General features: G+C 57.2%; 1 protein-coding gene across 8 annotated transcripts; it reads right to left on the reverse strand.

Annotated features, from left to right (window-relative positions):
- KIAA0513 (KIAA0513 ortholog) lies at positions 1-26,384 on the reverse strand. 8 transcript variants are annotated; one of them, XM_074913722.1, is made up of 13 exons: positions 26,095-26,384; positions 11,022-11,516; positions 10,138-10,237; positions 9,614-9,687; positions 9,397-9,467; positions 8,684-8,891; positions 8,199-8,239; positions 7,564-7,642; positions 7,147-7,224; positions 5,463-5,492; positions 2,796-2,876; positions 2,370-2,464; positions 1-2,250 (listed from the first exon to the last, which is right to left on the reverse strand). In XM_074913722.1, exons 2-13 carry the CDS (start codon positions 11,357-11,359, stop codon positions 2,201-2,203), a joined length of 1,245 nt encoding a protein of 414 aa, XP_074769823.1. In that variant the 5' UTR covers positions 11,360-11,516; positions 26,095-26,384; the 3' UTR covers positions 1-2,200. The 8 variants fall into 8 exon arrangements, with proteins under 8 accessions (XP_074769823.1, XP_074769824.1, XP_074769822.1 ...); XM_074913723.1 differs by lacking the exon at positions 26,095-26,384 and adding an exon at positions 23,707-24,181; XM_074913721.1 differs by lacking the exon at positions 26,095-26,384 and adding an exon at positions 23,657-24,181.
- Positions 26,385-27,323: the final 939 nt, after the last annotated feature.

Genomic DNA, 27,323 nt, shown 5'->3' on the forward strand with positions numbered 1-27,323 from the left:
TGAGTGAGAAAGTGATTTTTAAGACAATTTATTCCAATCTCTCCTCCTCTCTCACCCCATCCTTCATGCAGCTCCAGTCGAGAAGGGTTTATGGACTTTTTTTTTATTTATTTATTTATTTTTTTTTTAGAAAAATACACATGCAAATAATATATATTTCACCGCTAAACTTTTTTTTTCATGTTGGAAAAAAAAATAATAATAAAGAAACAAAGCAGGATTCAAGAAAGACCCGAGTGCAGTCAGACCTGGGGATGCCGCAGGGATGGGATGCTCCAGGATGTCTTATGCTCGTGCTCCAGCACATCTTTTCCATCAGAAAAGTTTTTGTTGGGGCGAGGGGCTTTGTGCACAAAGTCCCCTCCAGCAGCCCCTTTTCCCCACAAAAATCTTTTACCAGTAACTCTGCCCAGGTTTGGGAATGGCCAAAGGAAACCCAGTGCTGGATCTGATCCTTCCTACGAGACCCAGCATGGAGCAGAGTCCCAGCCCCAGCAGCGAGGGAAGTCCAGCTTAGGGAAGAGCATCATTTTGATGCGAGGAAATGACACCAGAAACTAAGAGCTACATCGAAAAATCCCTGTTATACTATTTATCTTAGAGGCTACAGCTGACAGCATGGGGAAAAACGGACTGATGGTCCCTTGAAACCTGGATTTATTTTTCAGGAAAAGGAGGAGGGGGGAACACTGAGTGCGGGACCCTTGGCTGCGTGGGGCTGGGGTTTCCTGAGCCCGCTGGGTCCCGTCAGAGCAGGAGGGGAGCGGCGATGTCCCCATGTCCCCAGCCTCTCCGCAAACGCCGTGCCAAGGTCCGCAGGGAAAAACCAGATACGCTGCGTACTGGGGAGCTGCCATCACTCGAGCAGAACAGGAGATGTGCTTCAGACGGGGCTATTTCAGGTTTGATTGATGAGCAGCTGGAGCGAAGGGGCTGGGGAAGGAGAGGGCAGCGAGGTGCAGCCGGGGGGACGAGGGAGATTAATACCCCGGCCGCTGGGGGAAGCGCCTCAAGCCCGCGTCAGCCCCAGCGCTGGGGATGGGGCAGGGAGCGGGTGCAGGGGGATTCTGCCTTGCTGTTGCTTTGCTACCTCCTCCCACCCTGCTTTCACACTGCTCCTCTGCCTCCTCTCCCCACCATTCCACCCAAAGCCACGGCGTTTTTCCTCCTGATCCAGGCTAATGATAGGGATCAAACTATGTTTTCTCGCTGCCCCAAAGTACAAAACCACACAGGCGGCTCAGAGAAGGTTTCCCAAGGGAAGGATTTCCCTCCCCCCCAGCTCCCAAGGAAAGGCAGAAGCACTTTGCCAGCCCCATCTTTTCTCCCAGCAAGTCCCCACACTGCCCATGTCCCCGGCTGGTGGTGACATCCCAGGATACACAACCCAACCCAACCCAGCCTCTTGCCAGACTGACCCTGAGCCTCCCATCGGCTGCTGCATCCCATCACCATCCTCAGCAGCCAGCTCCTGCATTGCCAGGACAAACCCACGTGCTGCCAATGCCCGGTGCCTCACTGTGGAGGGTGATGGGTCAAACTGGAGGCAGAGCCAGCTGCTTTCCCTCAGAATTGGGTTTCCTGGGTGGCTGAATGTGGCCCCAGCAGCTGGTTGTGGTACCTGCCATCACCCCATCACCTGGTCCAGCTCCAGCCTCCATTGTGCCCAACGGATGCTGACAGGGAAAGGCAGCAGGAGACTCGCAGCCTTGGGTTCCTCTGGATTTACCATCGTCCACAGCAGCCTCAGAAAGGCACCGAGCAGCAAACGCCCTTGGCAGCTCTGCACCCACCACCATTGTGCTGTGAAACACCAAAGACCACAGGCAGCGTCCAGCTCTCATAAACACACCTTGGAGCTGCAGTCATTTCTCTCTTTTTGCTTTTCTCCTGGTTTTGGTTTGGTTTGGGTTTTTTTTAACTGACAAAATACACTTTGGGACTGTCTACTCTGAAAACAGATGCGGGAGGGTCTGGCGAGGGAGCAGGGGCTGTTTGGCTCCTATTTCTACAGGCTGCCCTGGTGCAGCTCTAAAGTTTGGTGGTCGATCATGCAGGTTTTATTGCAGCTTCTGTGTTTTGTTTTGTTTTTTTTTAAAGCAGCCCAGCTTCAGATTCAGGTAGCCCCGGAGGTGGGTTTCTCTCCCCTCCCCACCCTCTCCGGCCGCCGTCTCTCCGCCGCAGCGTGCCGGCCAGGCGGTTATTCGGTGGCCATCTGCTCGATGTGGTCGCTGAGCAGCTTGTATTGCTCTGCGGAGTAGAGAGAAAAGGGTGCTGGGAGGGTGCCAAAGCACCGTGGCCAGGCAGGCAGGCTTCATCCCTTGGGGACCCCACGAAGAGGGTGTGCACCCCCCCAGGCTCACCCCTACCTTCATCCAAATTGCCGATGGTCGCCTGCTTCTTCAGGAAGTCGCTGCAGAGCTTCTTGTTCAGGCCGAACGCCAGCATGTTGTGAATGAAGGTGCTGAGGAAGGACAGAGATGCTCTTGGTGAGGGAAGGGCCAGGCTGCCCTTTGTTCCCCCCACCCTCCTCTTCCTCCCTGCAGCCCCTGTACCGGGCGCTGGGATGATGCTCGGCTGTGGGAGGGTGTGCCAGGTCCCTGTGGTGCCTGGATTTTTGATTTAAGGGGCAGGAGCAGGTCCTGAGGAGAAGCATCAAGCATCCTCTGCACCAGAAGGGATGTCCCCAGTGGGGGAACATCTGTAAGGTGCCCCCTCCGTCCCCAGCGGCTGGATAGGACAGGACTCAACGCGGTGCCCGGCTGCAGGAGGGACGGTCCCCGTGCCCTGCTCACCCCAGCTGCCCGAAGGTGATGTTCTCGTTGAAGCGGAGGCTGTCGTCACGCTCCTCCTGCGTCATGTGGCACCACTTCTCCCTGCAAGGCACGAGCGTGTCTGGCACCGCTGGCCCCCCGGAACCCCCTTGGCCTGCATCCCCCCACCTCCCTGGGCCACGCTGCCTGGGGACAGGAGAGCCCCGAGAGCCCCTCAGCACTCGTGAGGTGCCGGATGAGCTCACACACCCGCATCCATCCCCAGATCTCTCGCCTCGGGGCAAAGCAATAGACGCCCCAGGAAAGTCTTCTTCAACCTTGGCTTTCTCCTGAAGGCCCTGATGGAGAGCTCGGAAATAGGGTTGGCCTCCCCAGCACAGAGCTCGCACCTCTCACCTTGGGTGCCATCGCTTCAGCAAAGGGGGGGTGAGTGAGGAAGCAGGGGGGGCTCGCAGCTCTTGGGGGTGGCCATCCCAGCAGGGCTCCACTGAAGCCCTCCCAACCTGGGAGGGCTACCAGGAGGGTACCAGGCACCTCTCCCCATCTGCACTGGGGCTCCAACTCCCGGAGCCCTCAGCAAGCCTCTCCCCAAACATACCTCCCCCTCCAACAGCACAGGGCGGGGGCCCTGTACCCCTCCCCACGGCCCTGCTGAAGTGCCAAAATCAGAGCAGTGCTCTGGGGATGCTCCACTCCAGCTCCCGGGCAAACACAGCTGCAGCGTTGCCTTAAAGGAAGGGGGGGGGTTAAGCTCTAGATGTTTGCGGCCAAGTCAAGGCGGTGGCAGGAGTCCCCATCCGGGTGTCCCACTTGGGAATAAAGCTTGTGTCACAGAAGTGTCACTGTGGGGCTGCAACGCTTGGGGGGCTGGCGGGGGGAGCTCAGTGCATGCACGCCGGGGAAACTACAGGTCCAGGGTGAAGCCAGCCCCATCCCGAGAACTCAGGTGAGGGTACAGCCAAGGATAAATGGAGGAAAAGCAAGGAAAAACAGGGATAGGTAGAAGAAAAATAGCTCTATGAAGGAGAAAGAAGAGAAGAACCCCAGGAGCAGACCACACGCTTGTAGCTGGCCGGCACCCCAAGCGGGATGGGAGGAGCTGTGTTGGGTGGAAACAGCGGCTGGGAAGGAGGGTGTCGTACAGCGAGTTCATCAGCTCAGCCCTAGAGTGTGTTTGTGTGGCTGAAACTGGAAAAGGGTGAGTGTTCACTCAGACTGACCCCCCCGGAGGGGAGCCTGTCCTCACTCCAGTCAGCCCAGCCCAGGCTGAGCCTGCAGTCTCCAGGGATGAGCTGCTTATATTTATAGGGCTCTGGAAACTTAGACGATATGTTTAAAGGGATTATTTCTAAAAAAAAAAAAAAAGAATAAAAAAGAGGTGTAATTTTTCCCAGATAAAGCTTACGATAGCAAATAAAAATTACATCCAAATCTGGAGGCTGAAAAGAAAGAAGAATCAAATTAAGGGTCTTGGAAATCTGGAAGCAAAACTTCACAGATCTCACTGGTCCACTTAGAGAGGCAGCATGTTTGTAACTATTTTTTTTTTTCCTGCCTTTTTATGTTTTTGAGGGAGCGAAAAAAAAAAAACACAACATGATCAAAGTGCCCAAGAAAAATGCTTCTGGCTTGTTATTCAGGAGTAACACGCCTGGGAAGGGGCAAAGCCCACATATGGCTCTACTCACACCCTTTGATCTTTATAGCGGCCCGGTGGGGCAGGCACGGGGGTGTGTAACCCCCCCGGGCTGTGCTAACACCTTGCCCGTGTCTCAGTGTACCCAGGAAAGCCTCGCCATGGCCAGGCGCTGGTCAGAACCTTCGGCCTCTTGGCATCCCTCATCTTTTCAGCAGCAGCGTTTCACCCCGCACAGCTGACCTGAGCGATGCTCTGGCTGAGCGGTATTTAATTTATCCATTTGCCAGTGCATGCCTTAACCACGCGGGAGATTTACTGCCAGGCTTTAAAGAACCCTCATCCTCTCCCTAATGCCATCGCTTGGAGTGATCTCCTGCAGGATGGAGCATCCCGCTCTCCTGCGAAAGAGCAACGACTCTCCCCCCGCTCCGATCGCAGCTTGGAGCACGGGTGGATGTGACTGGGTTGGAGCTCTACAGCCCGGAGGACACACTCACCATCGTGACACGCAGCCCCCGTTTGCATTACTCTTTTTATCTAAGGATGGCAGCACAGGAGTGCAATTAAAAAAAAAAATTAAAAAAATAGAAGGACCAGCTTTTCCAGCCTGGCAAAGGATCCTCAGCACCTCTGTGTGGCAGCAGAAGGCGGGAGCAAGCGGGAAGGACAGGAGAGGGGGATGCTTCCTCTGCAAAGAGACTCATTTCATGTCCAAAACCTGCCCAAGGAACCATTCCCAGCACAAGCCCTCGGCTTCCCCAGCAGCTGGGCACCCAATTCCCACAGTAAAATACGACAGCTTGAAACTGGTGAGGTTTCTTTTCAAAAGCTGTGGTAAAGAGGAACCCATCGAAACCTTTCTGGCCCTTTTGAGAGGGTGATGCACATGAAGTCAAACCTCCAGTGGCCCTCCAGTTCCTCCTCGGTGGGGAAAGGGCCTTTCAGAGACCCCCTGAAACATGTTACCCCCCTCCCCAGGGCAGGATTTGGACCTGAAGTGAGCGTCGGCCTCTGGACACTAATGCACCGAAGTACGGGGACAGACACACCTCTTCTCCTCTTCCTCCCCAGTGTTCCCTCTGGAGCGGCAGCAGAAACGGGGCCGACAAAAGATCATGCAAGATAGAGGGATGGAGGGGAAAGGAGAGAAGAAGAGATGGAAGAAGGTTGTTAGAGGCAGAGAGAGGAAAGAGAGAGAAAAAGAGGAGTTTAGTTCTGGTTCCTTCCCCCCATCCCCTGCCCTCCCCACCGAGAGGAGGAAAAGCCTCCCCAGGTCTCGCTGCAGCCCTGGGAGGACACAGCCCGGCCACCCCAGAGATGCCCTGGCCACCCCACAGAGACATCCACAACCCCACCACCACGGACCCTGCGGACACCTGCCATGGCCAAGCACCATCCTTGGCGTGTCAAGCCCAGCCCTCACCAACCAGCTCCTCCTGCCAGGGACTGAAATCCTCAGTCCCGCAAGCAGCATCCCAGTTCACCCAGTGGCTTCCGTTATCCTCTCCAGAGGACTAAGAGGGGTTCACCACCACCTTCCAACCCCCCCTAAGATACACGGAGCACTCCAGGCTGCAGCTCCCAAAGCTCAGTCGTTAGTCAGGCTTATTTCTGCAGCGGAGGCAGACTCAGCCATCAGATTAATTGAGAAAGGCACTCGGAACAGAGAGCAGCTGCCAGTGGCGTATGTCCTTGTGAGACATTTGCTGCTGCTAATTTGGGGCTTAATCAAAGCAAATGCAGTTATGGTTACATTACTGTTCAATAGGTTCTTTCAGTGGCTTGCTTGGGAGAAAAAGAAAAGCCATAAAGGAGAAAGCTGCGATTGATCGGTGCGCTGAGCCTGGCAGAGCATCTCGTGGCGTGAGCCAGGGCTGCCGCAGCTTCGCTTGGGTTTGGGGGAGGATGAAGAAGTATTGGCTGCTTCAAGAAGTGCCGTCACTGCTCAGAAAAGGGGCTGCTCAAACGCTCCGAGCTCAACGACTCTCACCCCGAGAGCTCAGAGCGCCGCACAGACGCGCAGCAGGGCAGTCCGGCTTCGGAGCGGTGAAACTGTGGTCGGGAGAGGAGTGAATTGCTCGAGCCCTCGTAGCGGCTCCGTGGTGGAGCAAGAGATGGGCGTGAGCCTGGTGAGTGTCTCACCCATCTTGCACCCCGTGGGGTCCCCATGCCCAGGCACCCAGATGCTCCCTGCACACAGCCACCCTCCAAAACGAGCAGCCCCTCTCCTCTGCAGAGTTTATCCCGATCCTCCCAGCTCTTGGGGCTGACCGTGCTGCCATCTCCAGCTCTCATCCTTGCTGGCTGCCCGCGGTCGGTCCCCATGCCATGCTGGCAGCACTTCCACAGCCCTCCTGGGGACAGCCGGGACCGAGGGCATCCCCTCCCCATCCGTGCGCCTCCCCGAAGGGCTGCACCAAACATCTGTTCCCAGATCTGCTTGCAAACAAAGCACCAACAGCCTGAACCCTGGCTGGGTTTTCTGGGCACACCTCTGGGGCTTTGTTCTTGCAAAACGAGCAAGAAAACCTTCATGGTCCCAAATCCCTAAGAGGACACAGATCTCGCCTGCCCACCCCATGGCCCGGTGGCCTCAGCAGATTTGCATTCAGGGGTGGAAAGCAGAGTGTTTCCCCACGGTCAGTAAATGCTTCGGGACATCAGGAGCAGGGGGGAATGTTGGGGGGCTGGAGGGGACACAGTGTCTCCTTTTCCCACGGGGACGTGTCCTACCTGGTGGTGGGGGACCGCTTCCTGCGCTCGCAGTGCACGGCGTCGAAGAAGGCGGCATTCCAAAACCGTAGGTTGTGCCTGCAAGGAGGGAAGGAGAAGGTGGGGACCTCCCGTCTCCCCAGCCTGTCCCTGAGTCCTCCCAGAGCCAAGCTCACCCACTGCCCGGGGGCCAGGGGATGATTCAGGGTGGGGCTAAGCAAGTCTAGCAGTTTTGATCCATCTTTGAACCAGGTCTTTGTGTGGCTGCGAACGCTCTCACTAGCACGAGGGATGTGCAAAAGCCATGGCCACCTCCTTTAGGGACAGTGGCAACTTAAAAGCACTCATAAACATCTGGAGAACTTGTGGGCAAGGAGGACAAACCCGCATCCCGGGGAGGAAAACACCAGGCAGGACCCAGCTCGCCCCAGGCTTTACCAGATCGGCTGCTGCTTGAGGTGCATGTACAGGTAGATCTTCTCTCCTTTCTTCTCCTCCTCTGGGCTCTGCACGGAAACTGTGGGGACATACAGTTACATGCCGAGGTCTGGATAACTCCCACCTTCCTGCCCATGCACAGATTTTTGTGCCCCCCTGCCAGCTCGGTGTCCAAGCAGCCGCAACGGCAAGGTTTGCTAACCGCATACTCATCCCCAGCACATCCTCAGCCACACGAAGAGGAGCTTTGGCTGCCCTTTGCGGGCAGAGATGAGCTCTGATCAAGGCATGGGTGTCCCAGGAGGATACTTGAGGGACTGCACCCCTGGTTTGGTGGCACACACAGCTACAGAGGTGGGGAATGGTGCAACATGAAAGCTCAGAGGCAGCGGATGCCCAAACCTCTGCAACCTGGTCCACTGTGGAGAAGATCCTTGCGGGACAAGAGCTGTGATTGCTCCAAAGCAAGGAGCCATGAGGGCTCCTTCGGAACAGTTCTCTAGGAGCTCAGAGGAGAGTCCTGCCTGCCCTTCTCCTCAGCCCACAGCTCTGGCAATCCAGCCATCTCGTAGCGCTTCCAAGCCTCGCTCCTTCGCCTCGACCATGCCTACTTCAACAACGCAGGCTCCACTCACCTGTCTTCTTCAGCTTCTCCTTTGGTTTGTCCTCACCTTCACTGTGGCACAGAAATCAGTGTCAGCACCCAAAAATCCTGAACCCCTGACAGCCCATGCAACAAAGCCCTGCCCGCCGTGGTGAGCACAGCACCTTCATTTGAAAGGCCCCCTGCTCCCATGCCACTGTCCCCGGGACCAGAAAGGTGGCTGAGAGACTGTGAAGTCCATCCCAGTCCGACCCAGTACACAGATGATGCAGAAGACCATTAGCAACAGCACCGTCTCCTGGAAGCTCCTATCTCCACGCCTGAGGGACACAGGACTCCCAGACCATGAGATGCCCAATGACCAATATGAAGCACGGCACCAGGCTAGAGATCGTCTTCCCATGGCCACGATAACCCCTGGCTCATGGTGGCCCTACACCCAGGAGGTTTCTGGCTTGGTCACATTATGGGTGCTGGCCTCAGTCCACCCTGCTCCCCCAACTGAGTGGTACCCACTCGCTCTTTTTGGTGCTAGGACCCTTCAGTTTGGTCTCCAGGCCCCCGAAGAAGCCCTTGACGTTCTCCGTCTTGGCTGACGTGTTTTTCAGCAGCCGCTCTGCGATGTCCTTCTTCTCCGCCAGCCAGCTGTTCGCTGACTTCAGGTACGAGTCGATGCTGCCCATGGGCTTCTCCTTGGCCTCCGAGGGCAGCGCGTGGGTCTTGCCTGTGGGTGACATGTCAGGAGTTCAGTTGGCCTCATGGCCCTGGGGGCTGCCAGCTCATGAGGGACCTGCTCCCAGCTACAAGGTGCACCACGGAGCCAGATGGAAACGGCCCAGACCCCATCCCATCCCAATTCCTGTAGGTCTTTATCCTCCCCCCCCACTTTGGATAGAAAATCCATGGAGGAGTGACCACCATCACCAAGCAATGAGCTTCTGGGCTGGGGCATTCACACTACATCCCCAGCATCAGGGAACATCTGGGGATGGCCACATACAAACCTCTCTGGCTAGAAGCAACGACAAACCAGCATCAGCTTGAGCCCCCGCCTCAGGGAGGGGCTCTGGCAGGTTTGCACAGCTTCTCAGCCGTGGAGGCTCTTTCCCCCTCAGTATCAGAGTCGGCCAAGCGTGGGTACCCCTCCGCAGAGTGGGGGTGAAGCACAGGGCACACTTCACCACCAGTCTCCAACACAAGCAAAGCCCGAGGGTGCAGGTGACTCTTACCCACGTAGTAGTAGGTGAAACACATGGTCATGAGGTTCTTGGCAGGGCTGAAGTCATCCATCTGGTGACACCTGACACAGAGGGATGGTTTGGTGAAGACACACAGCGATGGGGACCCAAGCAACCCCATGGCTGCTGCCCCTCCTCGAGCCGTAGCTCTGGCCCCAGGGGCTTTCGGTGATTGCACCAAAGCCCCAACCCTCCCCCCATGACTTACTCAAACAGCACGAGGGCGAAGGACTGCATCAGGCGGTAGAAGGTCTGCTCCGAGACGCACTTGGAGTTGCAGCGCTGCAGGCACAAAGCCCAGGGTTAAGCACAGCTGTGCGGGGCAACAGCGAGAAGCAAGGGCAGCCTCAACCCCACACCCCGGGACCCCCAACCACAGGGAGGTGGGCAGAGAGCACAGATGGCCAGGCCTCCCTCTCGGAGACTGTGGTTTGCCTCTCTGAACTGTTTTTCTCGGGAATAGGATGTTTCTGAGTGCCGATGGGATTTTGTTTTGAATAAAACAGATGACGTCTCTCCCACATTGCGACAAGCACGTATTTCACTGCCTCGAGGTGCATTCATTCACTTCTGCATCTCCCTGTAGTGAAGTTTCTCCCTTTCCCCGAGTTCCTGCCCTCCAGAAATATTGCTTTGGGGGATTGCTAAATTCCCCTGGCCTTAGCCTCCTGCCCAGGCTGCTCCAAAGCCCCGGCACAGGATCACCGCTCCTTCGCCCACCTCTCTCCTTACCTGGGCACTCACGTATCTCGCGAACCACTCCCTCCCCTTCCCGTTCTCGCTGCTGCAGAGCTCACCAAACCTGGCCTTCTCTTCTTGGTCTAGATCCTCTCTGAAATAGGGAAAAAGAAAAAAACACCATTAAAGATGTGGCTGGCATCCCTTGTCCAGCCAGCACGGCTCAGCATCTCTACGTCATCCCTCTCGGTGGCAGCATCCCAGTGCTGCGAAGGCAGAAAAAGAGGGGAAGGGGAGCATCCATTTTGTCATCCTTCGGCTTATGCTGCTCTTTTGTTCCTCCCTGGCAGGGAGGAAACCAGAGGCAGAGGGAGAAGGGAAGAGCCAAGAACAGCCCAAGCAGAAACTGAGCTCCAGAGACAGGCACTCTGCCCCAAAGCAAAAAACAACCCTTGTTGCTGCTCATCACGCTCAGTTTACTCAATGCTGCTTGACACGCTGAGCCGCAGCGTTACAGAGACCACAGCGATGGGAGCTGGGGGGATGCCGGGCTGCGGGGGAAGAGCCAGGGGCTGCTTCAGGGCTCTGGGGCACGTGTGAGCCGCTGGCATTTGCACCAACATCAGCAGAGAGATGCCCAGTGGGGGAGAGGAGCTGAACACCCCTGGCACGGCGAGCCTCTGGCATGGGAAAGGGGAGAAAGAAAAGAAGAGGGAAGCTGAGGGGTAAAGATGAGCCAGGATGTGCCCAGGAGAGGGGTGCAGGTTAGAGCCTTCAGCTCTGATGATGCGTTATGGCCAGGAGCAACAAGCTGAGTTCTCCAAGCCATGGGAAGGACACAAAGCGACGCTCGCAGAGTGGGAAAGCATCCAGATCCCATCCCGCGGGATGTCCCCTGGCAGGAGGCTCAGCAGCACTCGCCAGCCCTGCTCGCTCACCCCCCGGTGAAGATCTTCTCCACGTAGTGCCGCATGAACTCCCGGCGCTCGGCCGTCGCCTCGTCCCGGGCTGACTCGGTGCTCTGGCTGGAGGAGAAGGACTCATTGGAGGAGGAACGGCGGTAGCCGCCCCAGTGCCTGGGAGAGTCACCCATGTCATTCTCGCTGTCTGCCGACTCGGTGGCATCGCTCTCCTCCCCAGCCACATCCTCCACGTTCCCCAGATGCCCGTTGCCACTGGGCGCAGTGGGAGGAGAGGGCTCCGAGGGCATGCAGGTGGGTGTTTCGGCATCAAAGTCAATGAGGTTCCCTACGGGCACGTCCAGGGGGGCCTCCATGGCTCTCCCAGGGGACGTGGTGGTGTTGGGGGTACTGGCTCCTTGTCCTTTTGCCCCTCACTGGGGTGTCAAGGCCATTGCTGGCAGGATGCCTGGGAGGACGGGCTGGCTAAGGCAGACAGGCCCTTCTGGAGGGGGATGAGTTACCACAGGACATCTGAAAGACAGAAGGAAGGACAAGAGTAAGGACAGGGCCCCAGGGAACCTCCAGGATGGACCTTGGGCAAGAAGACCACAGGCCACCACCTATAATGTTCCCAGGACACCCAATTAGCAGCGGGGAGGGTCAGACCAGGGAGAGAGAGCTGGAGAGAAGATAAGCAAACCCATGCAGTGCCCGTGTGTTTTCTGCACGGTTCAAGTGGGTTTTTCATCCTTTAGCCCGGAAAAGAGACAATCTGAGCCCAAGTTCCATAGGCCACTTTTGGAATGTGACATCTCGCAGCCTGATGGGCAAAAGTGGGCTGGTGTGAGCCAGCAGCTGGCAAACACTCGCGTGATTTTCCAAGGCAGCCTCAGAGAAGCATCTTCCTCTGCCCTTCCGTCCTCTCTGCTCATGGGTCTGCCTGACCCCCTTTGGAAATGGGACTGTCTCCAGGGAGGAGCATCCCAGCATTAAACATCACAGAATCCCAGAATCATCTGGGTTGGAAAAGCCCCTGAAGCTCCTCCAGCCCCACCATGACCCTCCCCCTGACCGTTCCCAACCCCACCAGATCCCTCAGCGCTGGCTCAGCCCGACTCTTCAACCCCCCCAGGGATCCCGGGGACTCCCCCCTGCCCTGGGCAGCCCATTCCAACGCCCAACAGCCCCTTCTGCACAGAAATCCTTCCTCAGAGCCAGCCTGACCCTGCCCTGGGCAGCTTGAGGCCATTCCCTCGGGGCCTGGCGCTGGGGCCTTGGCTCCAGAGACTCATCCCCCCTCTCTGCCCCCTCCTGGCAGGGAGTTGCAGAGGGCCAGGAGGTCTCCCCTCAGCCTCCTCTGCTCCAGACTAAAACATGCACCAACTTAAACCGGGAATGGAAAGAGGCTGCTGAACACCACAGAAACTGTAAGGGGGTGTGGACACAGGGCTCTGAACTGCAATTAGATTCATTAGTTTTGGTGTCCAACCCAGAGTTCAAAGGCCCTGCAAAGCTGGTACGGCAGCAGCTCTGCTCTCTGGAGAGCCTGGGGAGCACTGGCCGGGGCTGGACCACGATGCTCCGGCACATGCACATCCCGGGCAGTACCACAGCAGTGCCGTGCAGCAAAAAGGGCAAAGAAGGGGCTGCCCTAAAACTGCCTCTTCGTCAGAGAGTAACTCATGTCCTTGGCGAGCGTGTTTTTGCCCCTGGAAGTGGCAAGCTATGCTTTCTGAGAAGCAAGCCCAGTACGAGTGGCCCCGCTGCAGCAGCCACACACGGGGCCAGCGCAGGGCAAGGCAGCAGGGCACAGGAGCAGGGACAGCAGCACAGGTAAAGTGGTGACAACCCCAGGGCAGTGTGACAGCAGCACTGCCACAGCCCCGCTGCCTTCCAGGGAACTGATCCCAGGGCACCAGCAACTACACCCAGAGAAAAAAAGAAAAAAAAAAAAAGAAGATATTTCTTTCAGCTCAAAGCCTAGCATACCCCAAAGGACCAACGTCAAGTTCATCAGCAAAAAGGAGTGCAAAATGAAACCAAATCTGAAGTGTTCCACCAAGCAGAGCACGCTGTGCCAGCTCGGGGGCTCCTCCTCCCCACAGCCCCCTTGGGTCAGCGGGGTGCTGGGACCCACAGGACAGAGAGGGAAGCGCATTGTCACACCATCAGTCACCCTGGCTGGGAAAAGCCCTTGTCACCCGGCTCCCCGGGGGCCAAGACACAGCAGGCACCAAACAGCAAGTCACCTGGGGTGGCAGAAACTCATGCACCCACATGCACCCGGTTTCCTCCCCACTCCGCTGGCACCCTGCTCACCCACCCTCCCTACCTCACCCCAAACCCCGCTCTCCCCCCGCACGCACCTAAACCTGGGTCCCGGGAGAGGCGCAAGGACACTGCTGCAGGCAGCGAGCGGCCGAGAGCATCGACTGGCGGGATTTGAGGAGCAGCCGAGAGGCTGCGGCACAGGACGGGGCTGGCAGGGTGCCCACGGGGAACCAGCCAGCTACAGCCTGGCTCGGCCTCCCCCCAGGCAGCATGACACCCCCCCCCAGCTGCAGAGACCACGTTGTGCCTCATCCATCCACCCCCTGGCCCTTCCCGCTCCCAAGGCAGCTGCAAAATCCCTTTTTGCACGGATGGAGCGGGGACCTCCACCGCCAGCCCCTCCGGCACCTGCAGGTTTGGGGTCAGAGCTGCCTCTGCATAACGCTGACAGCTCATTTCTCACCACCCCAGGGTGTATTTTAAGGGAGGGAGGCCAGGATGCAACGAGATGGACCCTCACGCAGCCACGCTCTGCAGCCTGTGTCTCCCTCCCCAAGCTGTAACTTGCTTTTCCCACCCCGTGCGCCGCGTTCAGCGAAGCAGAAGGCAGATCTGCGAGCGGAGCTGTCAAATCTTTCTGAGAATATTTCCTCAGTTCAACACTTAATAGAAGGGAATTGGTGGGGACAACAAGTCCTCCTGCCCAGATGACAGGTGCTGCATGGATGTGACACCAAAAAAAAAATGTCCTGTGAGCTGGGCACTCCTTGGCTGTGAGTCCCACGTCCCCTTTCACGTGCAGCCTGTAAAGAAACTGCAGCAATTTCTCTTCCAGCTGGGCACCCCTATAAGTATCCATCCCAATCAGAGTTGCTCCCACTGACCTGGGGAGACACCAGCGTTCCTGCACTGGTGCAAATGGGGAGGCACAGCCTGTCCCAGAGCCGCCGCTCTGCCCCGTCCCGTGCCCAGCCTGCGCACAGCTGAGCTCTGCAGAAGCTGCTCCAAGGAACACACTGTGTAGCAGCAAGGAACAGACAATATTAGGGAGTTCCAGCTCTAGAAAACAAATATAAATGAAGATACATTGCTCAGACATCAGCTCTAGCTCCGGGCAGGTCCGTCCTGCCCCAGAAACCCAGCGCCAGCACACCAGTGGCACAGGGAAGAGACAGCCCACGTCCAGGAGAATATATTTCTCCAGACATCACCAGAAAGAAAATAGGACTGTGCTGGGCTAATGGTGGCCCCTGGCTCTGCTGCAAGGCCATACCTGTGCGCAGGGGTGACAGAGAGGGACCCCCGAGATGTGCACAGCAGGCGGATGGCATCGGTTTGCAGGAGCTCACACACGGCTCTCAGCACACTCCCGTGTCCAAATAACTGCTCTAAAACACACTGACCCGTGTTCTCCCACCTCCTCCTCCACACACATGCACCCCACAGCCCTCTGGGAGAGAGGATTTGGGGTGTGGAGTGAGCGGGACCCCGGGACTCACAGTGGGTATAAACGGCATTGGAAACCCAGAAGAAACCTGGCCAGGGCTGCAGGGAGAATTTGTAAGTGCATTCTGCTCACAGGGGGCCAGAAAGGGTTTAATCACTCACTGACCAGCTCACAATAAAGCCCTGCCCTTGAACGAAGGCCACAAAAGGTGTTTCGAGGTGCTGGCAGCTGCTGTGGGTGCCCCAGGCTTCCCAAGCGTCTCCACAGCCTCCAAGGTTGTTGGGTTCTCAGCACAGAGCCCAGAAAAGCTTCAAAAAAACCCCAAGCCTCAAACTCAGCCCTGTGCCCACTCCACAACCCAATCATTGCTCCGGCAGAACAAATCCAGGGAAGGAATAACCAAAATACAAACCAAGAGCCCCACAGGTACTCCGCTCCATCTGCACGTGGAGATCAGCCCAGCTGTACGTCCCACCACCACCCAGGGGGATCCTGCTCCAGATTGCTGGGTCAATTTGAAAGCAAAGGAGGGATGTGGAATAAAAAGCGGCTTTTTGGCTGCTTGGGAGCCTTCCTACAGCATCACAAGCTTCAGTATCATCATGAGATTCAGCATCTTTCAGGCCCTGCAGTTCCTGGGATGACTTTAACCACAAAACCCAACCAGACAGACAAGGTAGCGCGTAGCAATTAAGGATCTTTCTTGCAATTAAGGATCTTTCAGCACATCTGTATTCCCCATGGGCAGCTGGTGTACAACAAATTCACGTCTTCCTGCTGGAGACACCGGCCTGGGGATATCATCAGTGAAGAAAGGATTGGCTGGAGCCACGCATGGAAATGCCACAGGAAACCTGTGGTGCCCTGAAACTTTTGGAAAAGGCCCGGTTTTTAAAAAAAATATGCTGGAATGGATCTGAGTGATGCACCTATAGCTGCAAATACACGTGCAAAGCGGTTTTCATCCACGATCTGCCTTTGAATCCAGCATTTCTGGCCCATCACAACCAGAAAACTGCCCAGTTTTGCTGCTTCCTCCATCTGCGTCAACCTCAGCAAGATCTCAGCTCTGTAAGAAGGGGGAAAAACCTGCCAACCCCCCAAGCACGTGGGCACTGCGAGAACTGTGGGTGGTGTGGGACCCGCCGTGCCCAGGTACCCAGGGGTAACGCTGCTGCTGGCACCAGGAGATGAACAAAACCAAGTTGGTTTGTGCAGCTCCGTGCCCCGGGGCTGCTGGTGGGTTCATGCCCTGAGGAATTAGGCAGTGAGGGAGGGGAGATGTCGCATGGCTCTGCCCTGAGACAGGCACGTGCAAGCCCACAAGGGACCCATGAGGTGTTTAAAACCAGTGCTGGGAGAGGAAGGGAGGAGTGAGAAGCTGGGATGCAAAGTAATGGAGCTGGGGGATGAGGGAGGACCTTTTTTCTGCTTTATTTCAGAGGAATGTCGCAGCTTTGCCATCCTCACAGAGTCATTCAGGTTGGAAAAGCCCCTCGGGATCATCAAGTCCAACCCTCAGCCCGACTCTACAAAGTTCTCCCCTACCCCACATCCCCCCACAGCTCATCCCAACGGCCCTGAAACCCCCCCAGGGATGGGGACTCCCCCCTCCCTGGGCAGCCTGTTCCACTCTCTGACCACTCTTGCTGGGAAACATTTTCTCCTCCTGCCCAGCCTGACCCTCCCCTGTGGCAGTTTCCAGCCGTTCCCTCTTGTCCTGTCCCTGATCCCCTGGGAGCAGAGCCCAGCCCCAGCCTCTCTGCAATGTCCTGTCAGGAGCTGCAGAGAGGGATGAGGGCTCCCCTCAGCCTCCTCCTCCCCACACTGAACACTCCCAGCTCCTGCCCTGCCTCCTCACAGGATTGATTCTCCAGCCCTTCCCCAGCCTCGTTGCCCCCCTCTGCCCTCACTCCAGCACCTTGATATCCCTCTCAGATTGAGGTGCCCCCCTCCCACCCCAGTCCCAGCGCATCCTTTCCAAGGGACAGGACCAACAAGTCTAGGTTTACAATTGAATTCCTTCTCCTTGCAGAGCCTGGGAGAATGACACACAGGGCCAAAAAAAAATCACGCCCAAAGCCTCACCGAGTGATGCTGAACTGGCACTCACGGGACTGAGACCGGAGAACAACAGTGATAAAGGACACAGCACAGCTTTTGGGGACCTCCCATGCTCACGTGCCGCTGCCAGCGCTGGGGTGAGCAGTGCACCCAGGGCATGATGCTCTCCTCCAGCCTGGCAAACCTCCGTTTTCCAGGGATTTCAGGATGAGATGCTTTCTCCCAGCATCCCTCAACTCTGCATGGATGCTCCTCATTGGGTTTTTTTACAGGTGCGCTGGGTGCTGAGTTCAGGTACGCTGCAGCACCTCAGCAACTCACACCTGGGGAGGGGGATCCAATCCCAGTTTGCTGCGGTGGAAATCCCAGGGGGGAGCGGGATTCAGCCAGTCTGTGGCCCAGCTCTCCTCGCTCCCCAGCTGCATGGCTTGGCCCCCGGTGACCCCCTGCCTGCTCCGTCCCCAGAGCTGGACGACAAACTCAGCTAATCCTCATTACCAGCTCAGGCTGTGGGCAGCATCCTGCGGAATGACAGCGCTGGCATCTGCATCCTACGTGGAGACAGTGCTCCAGCCTGGAGCTGTCAGGGGCAACTAAAAACTGTAATTAAAACAAAGAAACTTCTGGCTGTCTTGTCGTCGCTACAGGAGCACATCCCTCCCATCCCTCCGCTCCCTGGGTGCTGGGAGGGCACCCAGACACGCAGCACCAGGGCTCCGAAAGTCCCCGGGGCCACTCAGCCTGTTTGCATCCCCCCGCTAGAGATGCTGCTCCGGGGAAAGGGGAATAAACACAATTAAATATTCTTGCAGAACTCAGCTTGGCAGCCCAGAGGGGACAGCTCTGCTCCTTTGGGGCTGCCACATGCTGTCACAGCCATGAGCTCTGCCAAGCTCTCCAGCCGTGCATCCCCGCTGCTGCGCGGAGCAGGAGGAGCTGCACGAGGGGTGAAAGATGCTCCAGCAGCACGTGGGCAGCATCTTGGCCTTGCTCTGCAGCAGAGGGGAGTTAAACATGTCCTGCATGTCCATGTCCCAGCCGTGTCAGGGGACACATCCTTCCTAACCTGCGGGAAAGGGGACGGTGCACTGCTACCTCCTCCCACCGAATCTCCTCCTGCCCTGGAGAAGACGCAGCCCTGAGGCAGAGTGGGGGGGGACATGGGGAGTTATCGCTGCTGGAGGGACAGGGCAAAGTGCCATTTCTCAGTGTTGGCACTTTTCCATGCTGCAGCCTTCCACAAGATCCATGTTTGTCTCATCCACCCTGTGCTAAAACGCATCCAGATCCCTGCAGTCCCCCAGGGTTTGCATCTCCCACCGTGCAGCCCGACCGCGGGGGCTGACGCGGACACGCCGCTTGCACCGTGGCTCCGGCCACCGGCACCCCCCGGGGGCAGCACGCAGCCTCCCGCCACCACTGCGCCCATGGGTCTGTCCTGGCAGAGCACCCCTGCACCTGCGAGAAGAACCCTGGTGGGCGCCGAGCCAGCCTGGCAGAGCTCCGCAAAGGCACCGTGGGCAAAGCTTTGTTTCTGCCAAGGAAAACTCCCTGTGCCGTAAGGGAACGGCCTGTTTCCTCCTGGGGAACTGGTCAGTCTTGTTCCCCGTGTCTCTCCCGCAGTGAGAACACCCCGGCAGAAAGGTCACAGCTGAGGGACACAGACCAGTCCAGCGCTGGATCCTTCCAACCACCCTCCATCTGGAGGTTCCACACCTCCCCGAGCACCCCAGAAATATTGCAACGCACAAACCTTGTTTAAACAAGCCCTGGGACTCCGGGAAGCTGAAACTCCCCCACACTGAGTTTGCTGGTCCCCGCTGCGGCTCTGCCCTGCTCCTGGCGCTGGCAGCGAGGACACGCTCCCCGTTTTATCGAGGTTTGAGCTGCGTCCTTGCCAAAGCACAGCCCTCCTACCCCGACTGCAGATGCTGCCCGGCCGCTTTGTTGGCGGAGAAGTTACAACCCCTGCAACTTAATAAAAATAACTCTCCAAATACCAGGGAGGCCGTGAGCTGAGACCTGTGCTCACGCAGGCAGAGCAGAGACCGCACACGCTCAGTGCATGCCAGAACCAGCACCCAGCTCTGCACCAAGGCAGGGAGAGCGGAGAGCAGAGGGAGAGCCTGCAGCCGGGCTCCTATCCCCTGATGCAGGATTTTTAGCAGGTGATGTGAACACCCTTGGTCCTCCCCTGGGCCTTTTCCACAGCTGCAGCTCATCTCCCAGCCCCACCATCGCTCTGCGGGGCTCTGCTGCCTGCCAGGCCAGGTCAGGCAGCCGCAGGCAGGACCCTTCACCTTGCCCAAGCCAGCATTAACCCACACAGGTCACTTTACAAAGCCAGCTCGCTCAGCCTTAATAACGGAGCCATTTCAAGACAATCTGAAGCCCAGCAAGCTCCCAACTTGCCCCCGCTTTGCGAAGAGCCCTTTCTTCCTGCTGCCATCAGACACCAGATGGCAGCTCCCCGTTCGCCTGGACTTTAGAAGAGAATTAAATGTCTCTTGAATAGACCTGCGCTGCGTAAGACCAGCTTTTGTGCCGAGCAGCGGCTTCTCCTTTAATGCTTGCCAGCCGCACAGCTTTCACCCCCTCCCGCCACGCACGCACATCCCCAGGGAGCCCTGAAATGCAGCTCTTTATCCTGCAATGCCCGTTTTCACTCAGCAAAATGTCACCTAGGAATCCCAGGAGCTGGGCTGTATTTTGGAAATGAGCTCCCTGAAAGGCACGGGAGGGGTTTCCCCTTCCCCGAACACACTCAGCCCCCCCATTCCTGTGGGAGTTGGTGCCTCCAGCCTCCGCTGTCGGGTTTATGGTTAAAAATACAGCCGGCACGGCAGCACGGCCAAAACCTTTTGCTGATGAAGCCCAGGGACGCTGCGGGGCACCCAGGGACTCTCCATCCTTCCCGAGGAGGATGAATTCACCCCACCGACGGGCTGTTTAAAGAGAGGACGGCGATGCCACGGCAGCTGGGCCACGAGAAAGCGGGTTATCACCTCCCAGCATGAATGGGGGAAGAGGATGGATTAAACCCCAGCGGGGGGGGGACCCCGTGCTGCCACACCGAGGCCTGTCCTCGCTCGGGGTCACAAAGGGGCTGGTGTCCCCCGCTCGCGGCCCTCCCTCCCTCCCTTTCATTTTACCTGCCCCCAGGAGCCTCGGCGCACCTTCGCGCGCCGGCGGGTCAGCGGCATCCGACGAGGCTGGGTCTGGCGTGGCCGGCACGCCGGGGAGCAGCCGATGCGGGCGATGCGGGGACGATGCGATCCCTCCCTCCGGAGCTCAGGCGCATCGCGTCCCCCCCGGGTGCCCACGCAGGCAACGCACGGCTGCGCGCAGAGCCCGGGCTGGCTGCCGCGCTGCCTCCGAGGAAGGGGAAGGAAAGAAGCTCATTGTGTGATTTCGTTACGGTTTTCACGGCCGGCCGAGCGCCGACGTCTCCCGAGAGCCGTGCTGGCCCCTTTCCTGCGGCACCAGGTGAGTGTGCAGCGTGTGCCTTGTGGTGGGATTCCCACGCCGAGCTCATCATTCCCCCCAAAACAGCCCATCCGAGCCCCTGCGCACGCAGACACCCGAAATATTAAGCAAAATCCACATCCAAACGCAATTCTCCAGCCCTTTCCATCACCTTTAGCTGTTTTTTTAAGCCTCCCCATCACTCAGATCCCCGAGAATTGTGTCACCTGCTCTGCTCCTCCCGACATGAGCCACTCCAAGGAAAAAAAAAATACCAATAAAGATCAGAGGGAGAAAAGCCCCAGCAGGGAGGAGAAACCGGGTGAGAGCAGCCGGTGCAGCGTCCGGTGGGACGAGGGCAGCACTCAGGGGAATTATTGCTCACGTGGAGAGCAGCATCAGTGGAGTTGGGCTTCTCCCCTGGCACCACTGGAGAAGAAGTTCCAGGGGTTTCATGGCACGTGATGGGAGAGAGGGAAAGGGTGAGCCCTCTGGGATGGATGTCCCCCACGGGCAGGGAGACACCAATCACTGACCCAGTACACCCCAGAGGACCAGCAGCAACAGCCAGTCCTGCACTGATACCCACAGGGAGCAAAAACCAGGCTTGGCTCTAACATCAACATCTTCCCCACCCAGGAGATGCCCTGAGGGGTGATCCATGAGCAGCAAATTGTACAAACCCAGGGAAATATTCCTGAGACTGGTGCTGAGGAAAATGCAGCATCCCCAGAGCCTGGCCAAACCCAGATGCTGTGGCACAAGGGCACCCTTGGAAGAGAATCAAAAGCCTCCGCTTTTCAGTCCTTTTGAGCCTTGCAGGAGTGAGAGAGGTGGGTGAGTTACTCCTGCCACGGAACATCTCCCGTTGGGAGAGGTCAGATGGTGCCAATTAGTTCAAAACTGCTGAACGCCCCGTCCATCCCTGCGCAAGGGGGTGCTGCCTGCCCCCCGCACACATCACCAGCAGCCCAGGGAGGAAACAACATGTTTGTGACACAAAGTTTGAGCTCAGCAGAAATCCAAGAGCATTACTAACTGACTGTCTGCTGAGGGTGATTATTATAATTAAGTCAGACTTCAGAAATTGCAAGTGACATGTAAAAACACATCCCAGATCCCCAATTTTTATATAACACGATGGTGAGGGTTTTACTGCCCTCCCCTTGCTGGCTCTTGTTGGTTGTGTTTTCACATGGATGCTCGCTCTTTAAAGCACGATTTGCAGGTCGTGTTTTTTTTATCTGTGGCTTCCACTGTTGACCTTGGGTTTGCTCAGGAGATGGCAACCCCGGCGGTGTGCCGGCACGCACGCTCCTGGCACCCAACCAAACCCAACCTCCAGCACTGGGATGGGATATGGGCACTTCTGTGCCTGCTCCCCCCACTTCGGTGACTCGTAGCCCTCCCCAGGCATGATTCACCTTAACGAGGAAGGTTGAGCATCTGCCCAGTGACTCCGCCGTGGCACACTGCCTCAGCCGGATGAGGCCAAGGACCAAGGCAGCCCGTCTCCACCAAGGTTCAGGTTGGGTTATGAACCTCCCCGCACCCCTATGAGATGATCAAGACTTTCCAAGCAGCTTGTGGAAGTCTCTCCATGCTGGTACTCCCCAAAAATGTCCTCCTGGAAGAGTGATCCCTCCCCTCCACCTCCATCCCCAGCCAAGAATCATCTCCCACCACCCCCCGCGCTTGCAGCTGCATCCACCCTCCATCACCCACCTCCCTCCCGGGTGCCTGTGGGCACCCACAGACCCACCAGCTGCAGCTCTGCCCCTGGATTGACGTGGATATTCATCACTCCATTCCCCTTTTTTGCAAACAAAGGCTCCGGGGCTGGCTGTGTCTGTCGCACACGATAAGTGGCCTGTTTTCCTCCCCGATCCCAACACAGCATGACTCCAGCAGTAGGCGGAAGCCGCGAGACAGCCAAGCTCACATCTGCTGGGGCCAGTTCTCCAGCACCGGGAGGGAGGCAGAGAAGGGAAACCAGCGCTGAGCAGAGGGTGACATCCCCACCTACTCAGCAGCTACAAGGGGAAGCACCTCTTTTGTGGAAGTTACTAAAGTATTGGGCAATTTTTTGCTTCATGCCCTTGAGCAAAAAGCAGCCCAGGAGAGCGGGGCTGGGCACAAGGCAGAGGGGAAGGTGTTGACAGCTCCGGAAAGGAGACAGGGTTTCAAAGACAGAGGATGTGATGCTGTAAGGAATGGGGACAGAGCAAGAGCAGGGAGAAACGAGATAAAAGCTCTGGTAAAAGCCCCAGGTCTTGCATGCAAACACCCCACGGCCAGGCTGACCCCGTGGTGTGAGCTGAGCCCTGTCACAGCGGGGCAGCTCTTCTGCTGCGGCTGGATGTGTGTCCCCCACCTGGAGTGGGACAGGGGCAACGAGACACTTTAAACACCACGAAGTCACTTGCATAACAAGAAATTAATGAGCATTAAAAAGACCCACAACAGTATGAAAACAGTCAAACCCCAAAGGCTACTCACCCTCCGCGATCTCTTGGGCTAAGGGATTTGGTTGAGACTCACAAGACAAGGAAGATGCCGGCTTCCTGGTTCTTATCTAGTCGTGTCCTCCCATGCCCTCTCACAGCCCAGATCATCCTCCTGTGGCCACCTCACACTGTGGCCACCCCACACCGTGGCCACCCCTCGCCTCTGCCCAGCCCAGGAGCTCCCGGCTGTTCACTGAGCCCTTCAAACCCAACACCCCAGCGCAAGCACACAACGCAACAGCGTGTTGCAACACCACGTACTGTTGTGACATGGCTGTTCAAAACCTAAATAAGCCGCTCTTCCAGACTGGCCCTCTGCAAATCCTTCCTAATCCAATCTGGTTTACAGCATTAAATTGGACCCTCCCATACTGAACGCCCCTATTTGCCCAGCGGTTGGGAAAATCCTCCCGTTTCCTTATTCCTGGTTGAACCTCTGATGCAGAGATCACCAGAGCTTCCTTATTCTCACTTACGGAATTATCTGAGGATGAGGCTCTGTCTGTGCTCCCATTTTCACACCCTGCTGGCACATCACCCCTCCGGGCATGGGAAACCATCTCCCCTGCGCCGACTGTAACCGAGCCGAACGCAGCTGAACGCAGCCAGGTGCTGCCGAGCAGCTTCTCCTTTTCCAGGTGTTTAAAACAATTTTTCCCGACCTTAGCCAGGCACAGCAGAAGAGCTGGAGGAGATGAGCCCTGCGCTGACCTCCAGCTTGCTGTGGTAAATCACAGCTGGGATCCAGGTTATGACACAAGCCCAAAAACGCAGTAAATTGGTGCATTATTCACGCAGAGCAGAAGATGCCAGAGCACACGGGCTCAGTCTGAGTGATGCTCTTGCCCTCCCTGGGGCCACCCCACAGCTGGATCCCACATCAGGGGGACACGACTGCACTGCCAGCTGCCACTTACCTCCCCGCTGAGCAAAGCCAAGCTTGCCACAGGCTGTCAAAGACACGCACCTCCTTGATGCTGACTTCTTTAGGGAGGAAAAAGCCTCCCCGTGTCTCCCTGGGGTCCTCTCGTTTAGCAAACATCTGCCACAGCACGTGCGTTAGAAGAGCTCAGGGAGGGAGGCAGGCGTCAGCAAGTTAGGACGAAGGTGTTATAATTACCCTCAGCCTCCCTGTAATCTGCAGAGCGACGAAAAGTTATGCCACGGAAAGAAAAGGAAAGCAGCCGGACCTATTTATAACGCCTTCTCGGGGAGACGCAGATGGCCAGGCTGACACAAGCTCCAGCAACAGGAGCGGGGCTCCTCTCCCTGTGATTTCCCAGCAAATACGCCTGAATTGCATTTGGCTCCATCAAACACTTAGTACAGAAATAGCTGGGCCCCGCGCGGGCGTTGTGTACGTACACACCATTGCTGGCTGCACGACCTGGGGGAAGAGCTCCTGCTATTTAAATAATTCCCCCCAGCGCTGCTCTTCATCCTCTCCCTTACAGCGCTCAGGGAGCGCTGGCAGCGGTGGGGCTGGGAGAAAAGAAGGTGGTTTTGATCCCTCCCGCCCATGCGAGGCAGCGGGGATGGGCGAGGAGTAACCGCAGGGCTGCCGGGAGTGCAAAGGTTGTGTCGGGGAGCGACAGCTCAGCTTTCTGCTCTCGCGGTGTCACGGGGCTTGGGGTGGCGGCGGGGACCTCGCCAGCATCGTGGGGTGGCTCCCAAAGCAGCAGAAAGGGCCTCGGCGTGGCAGGATACGCCTTTGCTTGTGCAAACTCCACATTTCCAGGAGAAAAAAACGGTGTGGGCAGCCCGGCACTGCAGCTTGACGCCGGGCAAAACCCCAGAGTGCCTCCCCAAAACGTGCTGCCCGATGACGCCTGCAGCACTTGGCCAGCACAGCCCCCGCGTTTCACGTCCCCTCTCCCTTTTCTGGCTCAGTTGCCAGAAAGTGCGACAAGCCACGGTCAAGTATCACCCCCAGCCGTGCCACCTTACCCAGGCAGAGCGCGGTCCTGCCTCCCACCCCACGCACGGGAGAGAGGAACCCCTGGCACGGTCCCTGTTGGGCCATGAGCAGCTCCGGGCGAGCACAGGGGATGCTCAGGAGGTGCTGGTGGCCGCAGCACCACAGGGAAGGTCACCAGCGAGATGGTGCAGATGACTCAAGCCCAGCAAGGCAGATGCTAAGGGCATGACACGCTGGCAGAAAAATGCTATTTTTCTGCTTGTATTTCCAAATCCTAACAAAGACACGGATTCCCGAGCAGGCCACCCCACCCGTCCTCTCCTAAGGTTTGACCTCCCTGCTCTCGCCCTCATCTCTCCCAAGAGTCGGCTGATTTAACACCACCAGCATCCTCTGCAATCCTCACCCTGCAGCCCGGAGCATCGGGCATCGCCATCGACCTTCCCGATCAGCAGCAAGTGAGCAGGGACAGGGAGGATGAAAAACCCGTTGCATTTCCAAGCAGGAAATTACTCCATCCCCAGGGACCCCTGTCCCTAATTGTTTTGCATTCAGAGCTTCCAAATTCATGAGCATGATAACCAAAAAGAGGAGAAAAGCAATTAAATTAACTCCAGGAGCCATAAAAGGTAGATTTGCCTCACGGTTCTGCAGCCCTCTGAGATGTGGCGTGCTCCTTTCGATGGGATGGGGTGGGATGGGGTGAGGTGGGATGGGATGGGATGGGATGCGATGCCAGGCAGCCAGCCAACCAGTGCCAGTCACCCCCAGATGATTATTTCTCAACATGTACCAAATCTACGCAAACCAAACTCATTTTGCAAGCGCCCACCAAAACTGCTTCCCTGGCAAAACCCGTCACACTCTCTTGAAGCGCTTTGTGCAATATAATTTCCTTTCCAGTTACAACAGCCAGCAGTGACTCTCGGCTCTCTGTTTGTGTAAAGCTCTATCACATGCCAGATAACAGCCCATCAAGGAATTTATAAATATAGTCTTTTGAGGCAGTAATTGTCACTCCAGCCATCTGTTAAAATGGAGAGCTCGGCAGCGGCGTGGCGGAGGTAAAAATACGGGGGAAAGCATCGCAGCGGTGCCGTGGGGGAGCCTCCGAGGGGGAGCCATGGTTTGAGATCTCATGGGAACTGCTCTTTGATCATTGCCCGTTGGTCTTAGGGTTCACCCTGCTCACCATCCCAAATAACACCCCCTTTCCACACTACATCAAGTTTGACAACTTTTGCCATTCCACACCTTCTTCTTTCCATGTGGGGTGAAGGGCAGCACCCAAATTTTTCTCCTAATGGATTCCAGTGGCTTTACCAGGTGGGATCAGCCATGCTGCAGGCGGACACCCACCCCCGAGGAGCCCTGAGGGGCTGCCCTGGCCCCAGCGCACTCCCCGGGGGCCCCCCACAGCACCAATTTACTTTTTACCTTCAACTGGTGGGCGCTGGCTCCCCGGGGCCGCTCCTTCTTCGTCGGCAGAAGGTGATGCCCTGTGTGCCCCAGCGAGCTCGGTCCTGGGGCAGACACAGCCTGGCATTACAGGGACAGTTTTACAAGCATTTACCAGTGCATGATGATTAATTAAAGCTACAACTATCAAAATAAAAGATAACCAAGGCGAGCTGGTGACACGCTTGGTGTTTTTCCTTCTCCCCGGGTGCCACCCCGCTGCCTGTGTGCCCCAAAAGCCGCGACGTGAGCTCTGGAAGGGGCTGCGTGCTGAAATGTGGCCCCGGGAGGGACTGGAAAGACCTGTTGCTGCTCACGCTGCCGGAGTGACGAGGCCCCGTGCCGGGAGGAGAGGTGTGGCGGAGGCCAGCGAAGCCGGTGTCACCGCCTCCTGTGCCGTCACCGACACCCCTGCGCCGGGAAAAGGGTCGGAGCAAGGTTATCAGCCGGCGGCGGAGGCGGCTGGATGCATCCCACAGCCCAGAGCGTGAGCCCGAAGCCGTGCAACCCCCTGCCAAGGGAATACACCCATTTCAGCCCACCTTTGCCTAAGGCTGGGTCTGCAGGTCCCTGACCCGTGGCCAGAACCCCCAAATGCTCATGGAGTAACCCCCTATCTCAAATCCAGAGTCAATGGGATGCTCCGAGGCAGCTGGTCCGGTGCTCGGGTCCCCATCTCCTGCTGCTCTGCAAACCGGTTCAGCCAGAGTGTAAAAAAAAAAAAAAAAAAAAGGAAAAAAGCAAAAAAAGGAAGCTTTATTTCTCCCTGACATTTAATAACCTTTATTGTTCTCTGAGCAGCGGTTTCCCATCCCAAGAGCCGGCAGCACGGCTGATCTTCCTCCAGGCTGGAAAGGCTTTAAAGCCCGGTGGCCGCCCCATCTCCCCACCCTCCACCAACAGTGAGAAACCCCAAAAGGTTCAAAAGGCACAAAACAGAAGGAAACACCACGGGAAGCAGCAGGCCTGGATGCTGGGGCCAGGCTGGCTCCTCCGGAGCTCGCTGTAAACCCTGCCACCTCCCGTAGCTCCCGCCTTCACCCCGCGGCATTTCCAGTGTTGCTCTGGTTATTTTTCAACACCGAGCTGGTACAAAAGGTGCCGGGGCCACAGAGCATCCAACCCGTTGGATGTGGTGGTTACTAGGCGAGGGGGAGAGCTGCTGACAACTCGCAGGAGGCAAACGGAGAAATTAATAGTGCTGCAAT

This window comes from Athene noctua, chromosome 9, assembly GCF_965140245.1.
Source record: "Athene noctua chromosome 9, bAthNoc1.hap1.1, whole genome shotgun sequence".
Taxonomy (NCBI): domain Eukaryota; kingdom Metazoa; phylum Chordata; class Aves; order Strigiformes; family Strigidae; genus Athene; species Athene noctua.